At 32.6% G+C, this 13,770-nt stretch overlaps 1 protein-coding gene across 1 annotated transcript in view; it reads right to left on the bottom strand.

The window, feature by feature from the left end:
• Positions 1-13,770, bottom strand: part of Dmd (dystrophin) — a 1,916,788-nt gene that overhangs the window by 1,422,994 nt on the left and 480,024 nt on the right. Inside the window, exons 8-9 of the mRNA XM_048336444.1 lie at positions 11,449-11,630; positions 9,848-9,979 (exon numbers count right to left, since the gene is read on the bottom strand). Of these exons, the coding sequence (XP_048192401.1) occupies positions 9,848-9,979; positions 11,449-11,630 (314 nt within the window). The remainder of the gene's footprint in view (positions 1-9,847; positions 9,980-11,448; positions 11,631-13,770) is intronic.

Raw genomic sequence — 13,770 nt, 5'->3', positions numbered from 1 at the left:
TAGAAATTTGTTTTGTGATTTGTACTCTTAACTATTGTTATAGGTTGGGTCTCATGCTAAATCATCTTACTAAAATAATACAACATAGTTCTGAAAGATTTTGCAAATATTACAAAGCAGAGGATGTTGTTTCTATAGTGTTTCTTCACTAACAATTTTCAATACATTTTTAATTGAAAAAAGTGAACTAAAATACTCCAACAGTAAAAAGAGCAAATATGCAGCAACTGCATGTAATCCATAGTAAAAGGAGAACCACAACTACAAGACAAAAATTGATGGTGCTTGTCTTCTTCATGCTTAGGACCTTTAATTGTATAAAATCACAGAGTAGCTGTTTATGCCAATCAGAGCACCTATTATACATAAGAGAATTATGTTTCCCCACTCCAACAGGAGCACATAGAAACATGGAATTTCTATGTCTTTTTTACTCACTCTGTACTACCTTCTTCCTTCTTTTAAAGCTGTAGTTATTAGTTTTTCCCTGAACCATGACCAGGAAACAATCTGTGCCTTTACTTACTGTCATTTATGAAGAAGACAATATTTGACCTGTTGATATAAAATCATTCACCTTGTCACAACTGTGAAGAATTCTAACAAATGAATAGCCAAAACCCTTAAACGTTCCTCTCTACCTACCATGAATAAACCTTGGTTTAGATTATAGTATAGATTAAATATTCTGAAAAGGAAAACAACAGTCATTAGGTCATGTCTAATAATAAAAGAATCGCCAAAGGACTTAGAAAATTAAAAATGGGGTAAGCCTCAAAGTTACTACACAAAAAAGGAGTATCATAAAAAATTTCATATAAATTCTAAACTATAAGACAGAAACAAATTGTTTTACATACTAATATTGTTATGTATGGTAGTAGAGGCTGTCCAATGCTTAGTTCAATGTCACAGATGAACCTTTATTGTATCTATAGTTGTGTGTTTCCTTTGCGGAATGCTATGGCTGAAGTTATCTAACAGAAAATGTTTTTTCAGACTGGCTTGTTCTTGACATTTATTGATTTCACAATATGTAATTACAATTTAGTAAACAAGATGTGTCTTACATCTCCTTCTTTCTCCTGTCAAATGAATGAACTAGCAATAAACTACTTATCCATCTATGTCTAGGGGAAAAAAATCTCAGGAACTGAATATAATACAAACACGGGTAATAGAAGGCATTTTAATGATAAGCAGTGAAAGAAAGTAGAAAATTAAGGGTTACTATTAGTGGCGATGATGAAAATGTAGAAGAGTTTCCCTTATTGCAAAAGATTTATTTAGGAGAATAAGTAGAAAATAAAGGATAATATTGAAAAGTAAGAGAAATTTGAAACATTTAGAAAAAAGACATGCCACTTTATTTTGCCTTTGCATATCATGTTGATACTAAGAAATGTTTCATAACTCATTAGTACCCATTTTTTCTGTGCCTTGTTACTACTTCAGTGGTAACCAAGACCGAAGACTGTAGTTCAATACCTATCTTGAGTAAGGCCTTGAGTTCAATCCCTAGAAACAAAAAAATAGAACCAGAATTCTATGCATTGCATTATGATTAGCGTATGATTCACATAGTTGACTATGAAGTGTAATTTGAAAATCTTTATAGATTTTAAAATAATAAACATTAGTGAAATAGTTGAAATGTGAAGTGGATCATCTTTCATTTCAGCAAGGATACAATACTAAGGTGAATTGAGACAACTAATGACTGTTGATACTACTCCTAATATTGCAACACCATACCTTCTTATATGTGTATTCTATATCAAAACTACAATAAAGGATTGCAGGACACATATTTAGACAAGCTAAAACATTTTTACATCAGGATTCCAGAATGTCTGCTTTATGACTCTTTGATAAATTATGTTTTACCCCTGGGCTTATTTACTTCCTACTTATATTCTACATTACTTTGCACCAGCTCCTTCTCCATACCAAGACAATAAGTGATAAATTCCTCTTCTGCCTACTCCTATTGCAAATAATGTAAGATGCATTCTTAGAGCAGCAAAATTTTCCAGTAACCGATTTATTCCATCATTTAACATAGGCTTACCTCCATAGTAATGTCATTTACTAAAGCTAATAATACGTCTAAGACATTTTCATTTTTTCATTTGCTTATCAAAATCTCCTAACAATCTCTGTTGGAGAACAGTTCATTCCATGAAAACATTCCTTAGCATCTGCCCTCAGACCATTGTAGGATAGGTGCATAAACCATATATATTTATACCCCATTCAAGAGTCTGCATTTCTACCATCACAACCCTTTAGGTGAGGGAAAAAGATAGAACTACATGCTTGAAATAAAAGGCAGCATATCCCACTTTGTATTATTTATTCTTTTTTATGTAGATCTTGTGTTAATGTACAATTGCGTAAGTTAATAATTTATAGTGAGTAAAGGAAAAAGATGTAAAACTGTGTTGAATAATTCATTAGGCTCATCTCCTAAGTAGTGATGTGTTATGATGGCATAATTTGGCATACAAATGCTCTGAATATATTTATTTAAATGACATGCAATGAGTACCTACTAGAAGTACTAGGTTCAATCTCTTCCCTTAAATAATCTGTATTCACTAGGGGCAAAGAACCTGCAAGCAGTATAATTTTGTGGGTGGTGTATGTTTGAAGGGGAAAATCCAAGCTTGGAAAGACAACACAGAGAAAGAGGAAACAGGGTAAACAGACCTCTGTGAAGTCTAAGTAAAGTTAAGACATGAGCCCTGTGAGTATCTGAGAAGAAGCTTTCACGGAATGTAGGGGGAACATCTGAAAAACATCCTGTGTTAGAACTATGTTTAGCTAATTCACAGCAAATCCAGTAGGCTAACATAAATGACATTAAGTGTTGGAGATAAAGGTAGGAAAGAAGGAATGATATTTGCCAATAGTTATGAAAGAATTTTGGCGCAATCTCTATCTCTGTCTGTCGGTCTGTCTGCCTGTCTGTCTGTTTATATAGGTGTTATTGGGATTTGAATTCAGAGCCCCATGTTTGCTAGGCATATGATCTACACATAAGCCACAGAAATGCAATCTTTCTGGTTTTAGATTATTTTTCAGACCAGGCCTCACTTTATTTTTGCCTAGGCTGAATGCAGACCATGATCATATCAAAGTCATATGGCTCATATTTGGCTCATTATCTCTTGTTCCATAATACTACTGTTCAAGAAGAATCATAGAGTAGGATCATCGATTTTAGCTTTGTAAGTAATACCAAATTTCATCTGGAACAATTGTATGGTCCCAGGTCATAATAGGTAAACACACTCACAAATCATGTATCTAATGGCAGTCTCATTATCTAATCTTTGCTTGGACACTTCTAACCAAAGAGCTCATTAGCACTCGTAGAATTTTACTTCATTTTTGAATACTTGCATTAGAAGGCAAAATGTTCAAATATCATATATGTGGTGCTAAGAATTTTCGCAAGGGAACTTTTTGCTTTCCATTTAATAAATTAGTTCTTATAAATGGAAGTTTCATATGATTTAATCAATTCCTTGAAGGAATGGACATTTTTAATTTTTTCATTATATTTTGTACATTAAAAATTTCTGAAAACATAGATTCAACAATCAGTAAAACTTCTTATATTTATTTTCAGCTTTCCACCTCTAACAAATTTGATACGAATATACTTCCTGCTGCTGTGTAGTTGGAGAAGGTCATTTGTCTGGTTTTGCCTATTGGTTGTGATCTCATGTAACATGTGTCACTTCTAGTTCAAAAATTAAAATGATAAGAACTTGTAGAACTTTCTTTCCTTCTGCAGTTATTGGGAATATTCTAGTTGGTGCTGTTTATCAGACTAGTAGTAATATGAATGACCTGCGTGTAGAATTCCTTTGATCAGAATAATTTATACTGAGTATGACTAAGTTAAAGTAGCACAAATTTAGTGATTACATCAAGAATAATTGATATAAATAGTACTTGACTATTAAACATATTCCAAAGGCAATCTTTCATGCACATTTTCTAAAATATTACTAAAGCTTCAATCTAGAGCCAGGATTTGCTACTAAATATATCTATCATAGTTCCTAACACACAGTAATTACTCAATACTATTAACTGAATAGAGGAATTGATAGAACTGTTCATCTAATAGGAAATTACTAGGAATTATTATCTTAAATTTTCAAAGGCTACTGGATAATAACCAGGAAAGTAAATATCCAGTTACTAAGCTGTTAAACATCCACTGAAAAAGTGTGTGATAAAAGCAAAAATGAAGTATTATCTCACATTCACAAGGATATAATTAAATATAAATTTATTTAACTGACTAATTCAAGGAGTCTGACAAATATAGAAGAGGAATACATATTTGTCCTAATGTTTTATCAGGTATATAATAAGTTAGAAGTTTTATTTATACAGATGGTACTAAGGAAGTAGAAACGAAAGAGGAAGTGCTTTCAAAAATGGACATATATATATATATACATATATATCACTTAGAAGATACTAAAAGTCCTATATGTTTGATATGATTGATAATCGGTAATTGCATTTCATTGTATCTTCAAACCATTTGAAGCTTTCTTTTATAACATGTTATCAGAAGACTTTAAAACGTGGTAGCATGCCATGCCTCTATCCCATTGTTTTCCTGGTTAATTTGGAGATGGAGTCTCATGCACTTTTCTCTTTGGACTGGCATTGAACTACAGTCTTCCAGCCTAAAACCTTCATAGTAGGTAGGATAAGAGCAGTGAGCTACCAGCACATGGCAGTTCTTTCATTTTATGGCTGAAGTTGTTTATTAGCTTTTCTGCTGAGTTATAAGGATTTTTTTATTGGTTTACTAGAGGTACTCATATATGATTATTGTAAGTAATGCTCCTAATTCACCCCTTGACTTTCAATTTCATGACACTTAGCATACATACTCTAACAAATACATGACAATACATTAATTGCCTTGTTAAATAACTTCATTCATTCATTAAATTCTTGGCAGTGTTATAGGCCATTAAAATATAGAAGAACTTCAATTTTTAAGCTTAAAATACATTATTTCAAATTAATTTTTGGCCTCTAGATGCAAGTGGGCAAAGATTAATTAGTAAGTTAATTGTGATATATTGCTTCTGGTATACTTGTTCATGATCTATTTGGGTTACTAAGCAGTTAAAATGACTTTAATCACCCAGCTCACATGAAATGTAAATGATGGAATAGATGTAGAAAAATCCATGACCACATTTTATTTCTAATTCCATTAATGATCTATATTTCCTGTTGAAAGAGGTCTGGAGTTATTATAAAATAAATTTTAATGCTTCTGAAAGGAAACTACATATCTTAGAAAGCAGTTAACTGCCACTGATTTAGCAATCTGATCTACAGTACAGAAATTACGAATTAAAGTACTCTTTTTATAATGCTAATCTTTTAGCCAAAAATTTCCTTGGGATATGTTATAATGAAGATAAAATTCACTAAGATTTAAAATTAACTGAAGATTCCCAGAGAAGCCTAATAAACATTTTCACAATTGTTCACAGTAAGTAAATTTCATTGTGAATTAATCCAATTGTTATATAGAGCTCTCATCACTGGGATCATTATACTGTGAATAAATATAAAATGCTAATCTCCGGCTGAATAAATATAAAACGTTAATCTTTTGAGTCTCTGTTTGAGATAGGTAAAGGAGGAACATGACCATGAATTTCTATAACCGAATCATTAGGCAGATGAATGGAACATAAAGAGTCACATAACAATTATCTATAATGCTTTTCTAAGGCAGTTTCTGTCCCCAAGGTCTTATTTGGTAACTTTGATAGTGAAAATTGTTGACTATATTCTTAAAATTTACAATGAAAAACTACTTTATAAAAGCACTATTTACATGCTAATTTCACCTTATTTCTAACTTATTTACTACTAAACAAGATGTCTCTTCAGAGGACATGGTAATAGAAAAACCGCTGGTGAATTTCAGACCCATCTACATTGGATTTTCTACACGTAACACATTATTTGAAGCCCTGTAATATTCTACAAATTTCTATTGATAACTATGCCTTACTCCATTTTGCACTTATATTATTTGTAGGCAAAGACTACAGTATGTAAGTATATTTGATGATGGAATTTTATGAAAGGAATCACAATTAAACATGTAAGTATCTCTTTTTGCTTAGTGTTAGACATTTTAATTCTGTAGTTATCAAGAAGTATGTACAGTTTTACCGATAAAGGAGTTAATATTTTTACTTAAAAATACTTATTAAACACATTATAATATTTTCTAAAACCAAAATTGATTTTAAAAGCAACAAAATCAGTTCATAATAAAAATCAAATTAAGTTATGTTTGTAGAAATTAGTAATGTATGTAGAAATTACAGACAATGTATTAAAGTAGCTTAAAATAATTCTGTTCTAGGAAAGATATTGTATTTGGAGAAAAGGAAGAAACTTGAAATTTAGATCCAATAATTCTACAGTTTGTCTGTAGTGACATGATTAAGTATCTCTAGACTTCAGTTTATCTACAACCTGAAAGTTGTTCCACCTGCTTTATATTCTTAGTGATAGATAACACATAAATTATTCACAAATGAATTTAAAGTTTCACTGATGTTGGAAAGTAATTGATCAGTTATTGAAGAACTGACTCTACAATGCTTATGGAGAAAGACATTTTCAAATGTCCTTGAAAGTCTGTGCAAATTTATTTAACGTCACTAGTAAATCAAGTGAACTTGATTGAGAATATAGCTATAATTTATATAGCTTTATTGAATATATACCTAGGGCTGGGGATATGGCCTAGTGGCAAGAGTGCTTGCCTTGTATACATGAGGCCCTGGGTTCGTTTCCCCAGCACCACATATACAGAAAACGGCCAGAAGTGGCGCTGTGGCTCAAGTGGCAGAGTGCTAGCCTTGAGCAAAAAAGAAGCCAGGGACAGTGATCAGGCCCTGAGTCCAAGGCCCAGGACTGACCAAAAAAAAAAAAAAAAGTTGAATATATACCTATAATAGCTACTTTTCTTGACTGATCTTCATTTCTCATAACAATCATAAATTTTGATGGGTAATATAGCGATGGGTACAATAAGTCACCTCATCCCTACAAGTACTACTTACAATGTAACCACAGTTCCTTCCTTCCTTCCTTCCTTCCTTGCTCTCTCCTTCCCTTCCTTCTTTATTTTCCTTTATCTTTCCCTCCCTTACTCATTTCTTCATTCTATCCTTCTCCCTGTCTTCTCTTTTATTTCATTTGGTTTCTCTCCTCTCTCCTTGTATGTAGTTGGGCCTGTGACCCTGGAAATAAACTGTGTATCTTGAAACAACAAGTCATGTAAGCTTCTACTTTACTTTTGGGATAATTTACTCTTGAAATCTAACCAATCTAACCAATATTCTGGGAGGTGGCAGCAGACAACATTGCAAAGCATATACAAGAGTTTTGACTTGTACCCCAGCATTAATTATTATGAAGAGAGAGGATACAAGTGAAGGAAGAAACATTCATGACAACTCTGATGACTACTACTGTCTTACTACTATATGAAAAGATAACATTTCAGATGACCTCCAAAATCAAGAGAGATTATGATAGATAATGACAGTGTTGAAATGTTTTGCTACAAGGCAGTAGAAAATGGGGAAGAAAGTATGATACGCATGCTTGTATTAACCAGGTGTGATAAAACTGTCTCATCCAGGTAAACCAATCATTATACAGGTCCACTTAGGAACAACTGAATAACAAAACAAGTAACAAGATGACTCAGAACTTTACCCTACGTTTTCTTAGATTTGTTATAAAATGCATCAAAATAAATTATGTCATTGATATTCTTTAAGAGGCCAAAACCTAATCATAACATACTCCATCTATTCTTTTGTAGGACACCCAAATATTCTATTCATGATAACAAATTAGCCACCTGGCATGATATGATAAACCATTGCAACAGAAACAGATTAGCTCAGTCACATCCAATAATCCATTCACTACTTCTGAACCCAAGAAACTTCATAAAATATAGTGACTATGATCTAAATAGGAACTTTCAGATATGTTTTCTTTACATCACCTGACTTATATCATTTTCTCACACAAAGTTGAACTGAATATTTCATGACATATGTATCTAGAAATATGTAGATAAAGGTCAAGTGAATAGAGTCTGGAAAAATGTAAGTCCATTTATAATTACTTCATTAAGGAATCATACCTTAGTAATGCCTTAATGAGTTGATAATGATGTAGAAACACAACAAAGTATAGGCATTGGAGAAAACCCAGAAAATTCAGCTTAAGAAAGTGATAACGGAGCAGGGAGAAACCTTGTATCTTTGTGTTGGTTCCTTTATTTTAGGATATCGAACTTATTCCTTGAATATTGATCATTACCTTGGGAGAGTTCATTTTTAAAAAAGATTTTAGAGAATCAGAAGAGAGTTGAGAAAGATGACAGAGTTCTATGTAAGAGAGAAAAGTGGATTAATTTTAATTTAAATTGGAGATCAAAATAGCACTTCTCATCCCTAAAGGGACATTATAAGAATTAGAATTCTTTTGACATGCAACATAAACACACAAAAATATGTTGTAGAATTGTTACTTATAGATAATGAGGAGTCTGTTTTAAATTTCTTGTTCAAGATTATACAACTAGCTTTTGTAAAAATTTGGAAAGAGAATTGAAAAATGTCACAAGAATAGCTTCAATATCTTTTGTTGAGTTTCACAAGAATACTAGCAAACTACAGAAGGCATAGCAAAACCATAAAATAGATGTTACTTGGGGGAAAATATTTCCCAGTTAACAATTTTCAACCTAATCTCTCAATTGCTGCCAAATAAATTTGATAATAAATACACACCACTATCATGGAAAGAAAGTCTATGAAACTTCCAAATTGTGTACTTTCCAATTACCAACAGTACCATACTGAGTAAACTGCCATTCAGAATATAGTTTTGATAAAATGAACTTTCATAACAACTTTACCAGTTGCTCTACTGAGCCTAATAAACCATTCTTATAATAAAGAAATTTTGGTAAATCTTGCTATTCTAGTACTCTTTATTTCCATGCTCTAACACATACAATGCTATAATTTCATATGTTTGTTAGTTTCTTTTACTATATTGCAAGTCTGAAAAACTGCTGAGACAAGCCCTTATCTATAATATATTAAAGTCTGTGTAGAATTGGATCTGTTTTTATGTGACTTTTTCTTGTAAATTCTATAAAGCCTTTTCTATACAAACTTAAATGAACAACATTTAAAGATATCAGAGGAAAAAGCTTGCAGTTTTATTTTCTTAAACAGAATATGCCATACTTTATAGAATGAATGTATAATAAGTGTACCCATCTAAAAGTATCATATAATGAATGCGTAAGATAGCTACCTACCTAGAAAAAAAACAATTATAAGTATACATAGTACTTGTATATATATACACACACATATATATATATAATTACTCTCTATATAGGTATATATATAGCCCACACTTTTTTAGTGTTACATATGCAGATCTTTTAATAAACTTCATGCTTTTATAATCAACAACAGCCTTTGTAAAAAATAAAAGAGAAACATGAATAATTATATCACAAGAGCACAATTTAGGAAGAGTGAATATTTATTAAACTTAGAAAGTCTCAACAGAGCAGCATTATGTGAGTGATTCTATTAAAACTGGGGAAAACAAAATAGCTGAGAAAGAAGGAAAAAAAAGCAACAAAAACTTCATACAGGCAAAAGCAATGTCACATCAGCTTGGAAATTCTCTAGTCTTAGAAAAGAAAGAAACATTGACAAACCTGTGCAGGAAATGGACTCTGCGCAGGCTCAGTGGTGGTGACATAAGCAGCCTGAGTATAGGCATAGCTCTTGAATCGAGGCTTAGGGGAGGAAGAAGTTCGCTCATAGCCTTGTGCTAGACTGACTGTGATCTGTAGAGGGTTTGAGAGAGAGGGAACACAAAGGAAAATAGATGTGGTAAATCATCCAGCAAGAATATTTCCAACATGCTACAAAACAGAACATTACATGGAAGAGATGAATCATTCCATCTTAAATACATATTAGTGATATTAACAGGGTGTGCAATAAGAACTGTTATCATGTTGTTATCATGTTGAAGAGCAAATAGTTTGGAAGGTAACTAGGGTGAGATTTAACGATGAAGAGTGCAAAACAACTTCAGCTCAATCTAATTCCACAACTTGAATAGCATGATCCTTTTGATTTTTTTTTTTTTTTTTTTGGCCAGTCCTAGGGCTTGAACTCAGTCCTAGGGCCTGAGCACTGTCCCTAGCTTCTTTTTGCTCAAGACTAGCATTCTACCACTTGAGTCACAGTGCCACTTCTGGCCTTTTCTATGTATGTGGTTCTGATGAATTGAACCCAGGGCTTCACGTATGCGAGGCAGGAAGCACTGTACCACTAGGCCATATTCCCACGCCAGCGTGATTCTTTTGAATCTGGCCAAAACAGTCAGTTGTTTTTTTTCTGAACCCGAAGTAAACAAAGACAGAATTCATCAGGTCAATACCCTGGAAAGGATTGAAGCCTTCATCCACTAAATATAGAATTAGTTCAGAGTGAGAAAATTAGGCCTGAGAACTTAGCATCCCTTCAGGTGAAATTTTACTAAAAGGGTTTTTCATTGTTTTTGTTTTAAAAAAAATACAACCAAGTACCCAAAATTCCCACCATTCAGAGAAATAATAAACCACTTCATGAAAGAAGCCCTCTGAATTCACACAATGATTTAATAACAATTTTATCATATGTATTCGGCACATAATTTGTATTAGAAATATCATAAAATACTTTCTACTTTCAAAAATTTTATACTCAGAAATAGTTATATATCAGTAAGTTGCCAATAAGCTTATGAAAAATATATTTTAGTGTGGTACTGGGGATTGAACACAGAGCATTGCCCCTTCTATGCAAGCACTTTGCCATTGAGCTATATCCCAATATAAAAAATACATTTTTAGAGTGCTTGTCTTTGCTTTTGCTTTGGCCTTTGGCTCTGTGTTTTATGTTTTGGAGCTTAAATTTGAATATGTATAGTATTCTGCTTTTCACTTAATTATACTTTACTCAAAATAAAGGCAATACATTCTATATTTCTCTGAATATGGAATGTATTTGAACAGTGTTCTTTGAAAAGAGTATTGTACATATAAGATATAATTTAAATGACTCATATAGTTAGTGTTTCTCTCATTATGTATACACATGATATGATAGGCTATGTATGTGTTTTATAATACCTATAGGTGATCTATAGACATTATCCAGTGTACATAAACACACTTGGATAAATATCCATTATATAAGTATATATTTGTGAGTGTACATAAAAGAGGAAGTAGTTTTCATATGAGTTGTTCTTTGGATTCTTTACCTGCTGAGAATAGTGCATCTGGTGATGTAATTGAAAATGTTCTTCTCTAGTCACTTTTGATGGCCTTGGCAACATTTCCACTTCCCGGATGGCTTCAATGCTCACTTGTTGAGGCAAAACTTGAAAGAGTGATGTGATGTACATTAAGATAGACTTCTTATCTGGATAAGTGGTAGCAACATCTGTAAGCACATTAACACCACACATCAATTTTTAATTTCTATATTTGAGACTCTGAAAGGGTAATGAATAAATCAATGTTACAGGAAAAGGATAGATTAATGAGCACTCCATTGTCCATGAATGTCCTCTAGACACTAATTCGAACATAATCAAGCATACAATGTCCTTGCAATTTGACAGACCAATTTAATTTAATTTCTTTTCCTTAGTCACATAAAATGTACAATCATTTTTTTTGTTTTTGTTGTTATTTTGGGGGCTTGACCTCAAGGCATAGGCACTGTCCTTGAGCTTTTGCACTCAAGGAAAATCCTCCTACCACTTTGAGCCACAGTGTAACTTCTGGATTTCTGCTGGTTAATTGGAGTTAAGAGTCTCACAACTTTTGTGTCTCAGTTGACTTTGAATCACAACTTCCTCTGTAGCTAGGAGTACAGGCATGAGCCACTGGCCCCCAGATTACAATCGTCATTCTTTAATCCTTTCTTCTAGTCAAATTGCCAACATCAGCCAATATAAATGAGTAGCTTTCCCAAGGTAAGAAAATTAGGGAAGAAAATTACAAAACTTATGTTTTCCTTTCTATAGAAAGTTATGTTAGGGGCTGGGAATATGGCCTAGTGGCAAGAGTGCTTGACTCATATACATGAAGCCCTGGGTTCGATTCCCCAGCACCACATATATAGAAAATGGCCAGTTGTGGCGCTGTGGCTCAAGTGGCAGAGTGCTAGCCTTGAGCAAAAAGAAGCCAGCGACAGTGCTTAGGCCCTGAGTTCAAGGCCCAGGACTGGTAAAAAAAAAAAAAAGAAAGTTATGTTAGCATGTTAACTAAAATGATGCATTTGTAGTCAATTATACAAAAGATCTTAATGCTTTGGTTCAAAGTAATTAATCCTTAAACTTTCTAATTAAATTTTGACTTGTGTTAAAGTATATAGACTCAAATATATCCGTGTTAAAAATGAGCCATGTATTACCACATAATCAAAATAAAACAAAATAGCCTATATATCGTATAGAAAATGATTTTTAAGTATTTCTGAACTATATGAGAGGTTTGGCTTACACTGGGATACATCTTTTGAAGTTGGATGTCACTATCCTTCTAAGACTTTTGATAAAAGGCCTGCATGTAATTAAAGTAAGTCCAACTTCAAGTCATTCACCAAATCCAGACTGTGAATGAAACCACTCTTTGATTACCAGTGGTAATTTGTAACATCATTTACAGAGTGGTACTTCTTCCAAAATCTTCTTTTGCTACTTGGTGTTATAAAAGAACTACTACATATAAAAAATAATACTTAGTGTAAAGTGTATCATTAATTGCAGAATTGTTAAGTAGAAGTCTTAAATAAGAAAAGAGTATTCAGCCTTTAAAAAAAATGAAATTGTCTCATTTGTAAATAACAAGGATGAGCTTGTAGGATATTATGCTAAGTGAAAAACACCAGCCACACACAATACATGGTACAGCATACATATAGAAATTAAGATGTTAAAAATCAAATAAACACTAAAATGGTGGATACCAGGAGCTGGGAGTTTGAGGAAATGTATGCCAATGGATAAAAAGTTTGCATTATGCAGGAGAATAAATAAATTCAAGCGATACATTAGATGAGCTAGTTAGTAACAACCCATTATATTCCTTAAAATTCTGAAGGTATCAGCTTTCAGGTGTCCTCATCACAAAATGGGGTAAACACTAGGGGCAATATTTATATTAGCAGTTTCACTTTCCTCAGTTCACAATGTGTACATATTTAAAATTATCATGTGGTAAACAATGAATGCATGAGTTAACATGTGTTCCCTTGACTCTCCTGTCAAGACTCTTTTTCTTTACCTGATAAGTTTAAAAGAAAAAGAGTCCTGACAGGAGGTGCAAGGGAACACATGTGGCAGTATGGGATTGTTTTAGGTTAAAATAGAATTAAAATATCTGTTGTAAACAAATAGTTTCTAAGCAGGCATTTGGATAATGGGTGAAAAAAAGCCAGAATAAAATTTCTAGTCTTCATGAAATGAGGCTGAACAAGTCTTTCCTTTCCTAATAGCAGGAAAAATATTAACCAGAAGAACTATTTTTAAAGGTTATATGTGATAAACCAATAGTCAACATTATATTGAATAAGG

Source organism: Perognathus longimembris, chromosome 28 (genome assembly GCF_023159225.1).
Source record: "Perognathus longimembris pacificus isolate PPM17 chromosome 28, ASM2315922v1, whole genome shotgun sequence".
NCBI classification, from domain to species: domain Eukaryota; kingdom Metazoa; phylum Chordata; class Mammalia; order Rodentia; family Heteromyidae; genus Perognathus; species Perognathus longimembris.
Note: the sequence above shows the minus strand (reverse complement) of the source record. Positions and strands in the feature narration are given on the sequence as shown.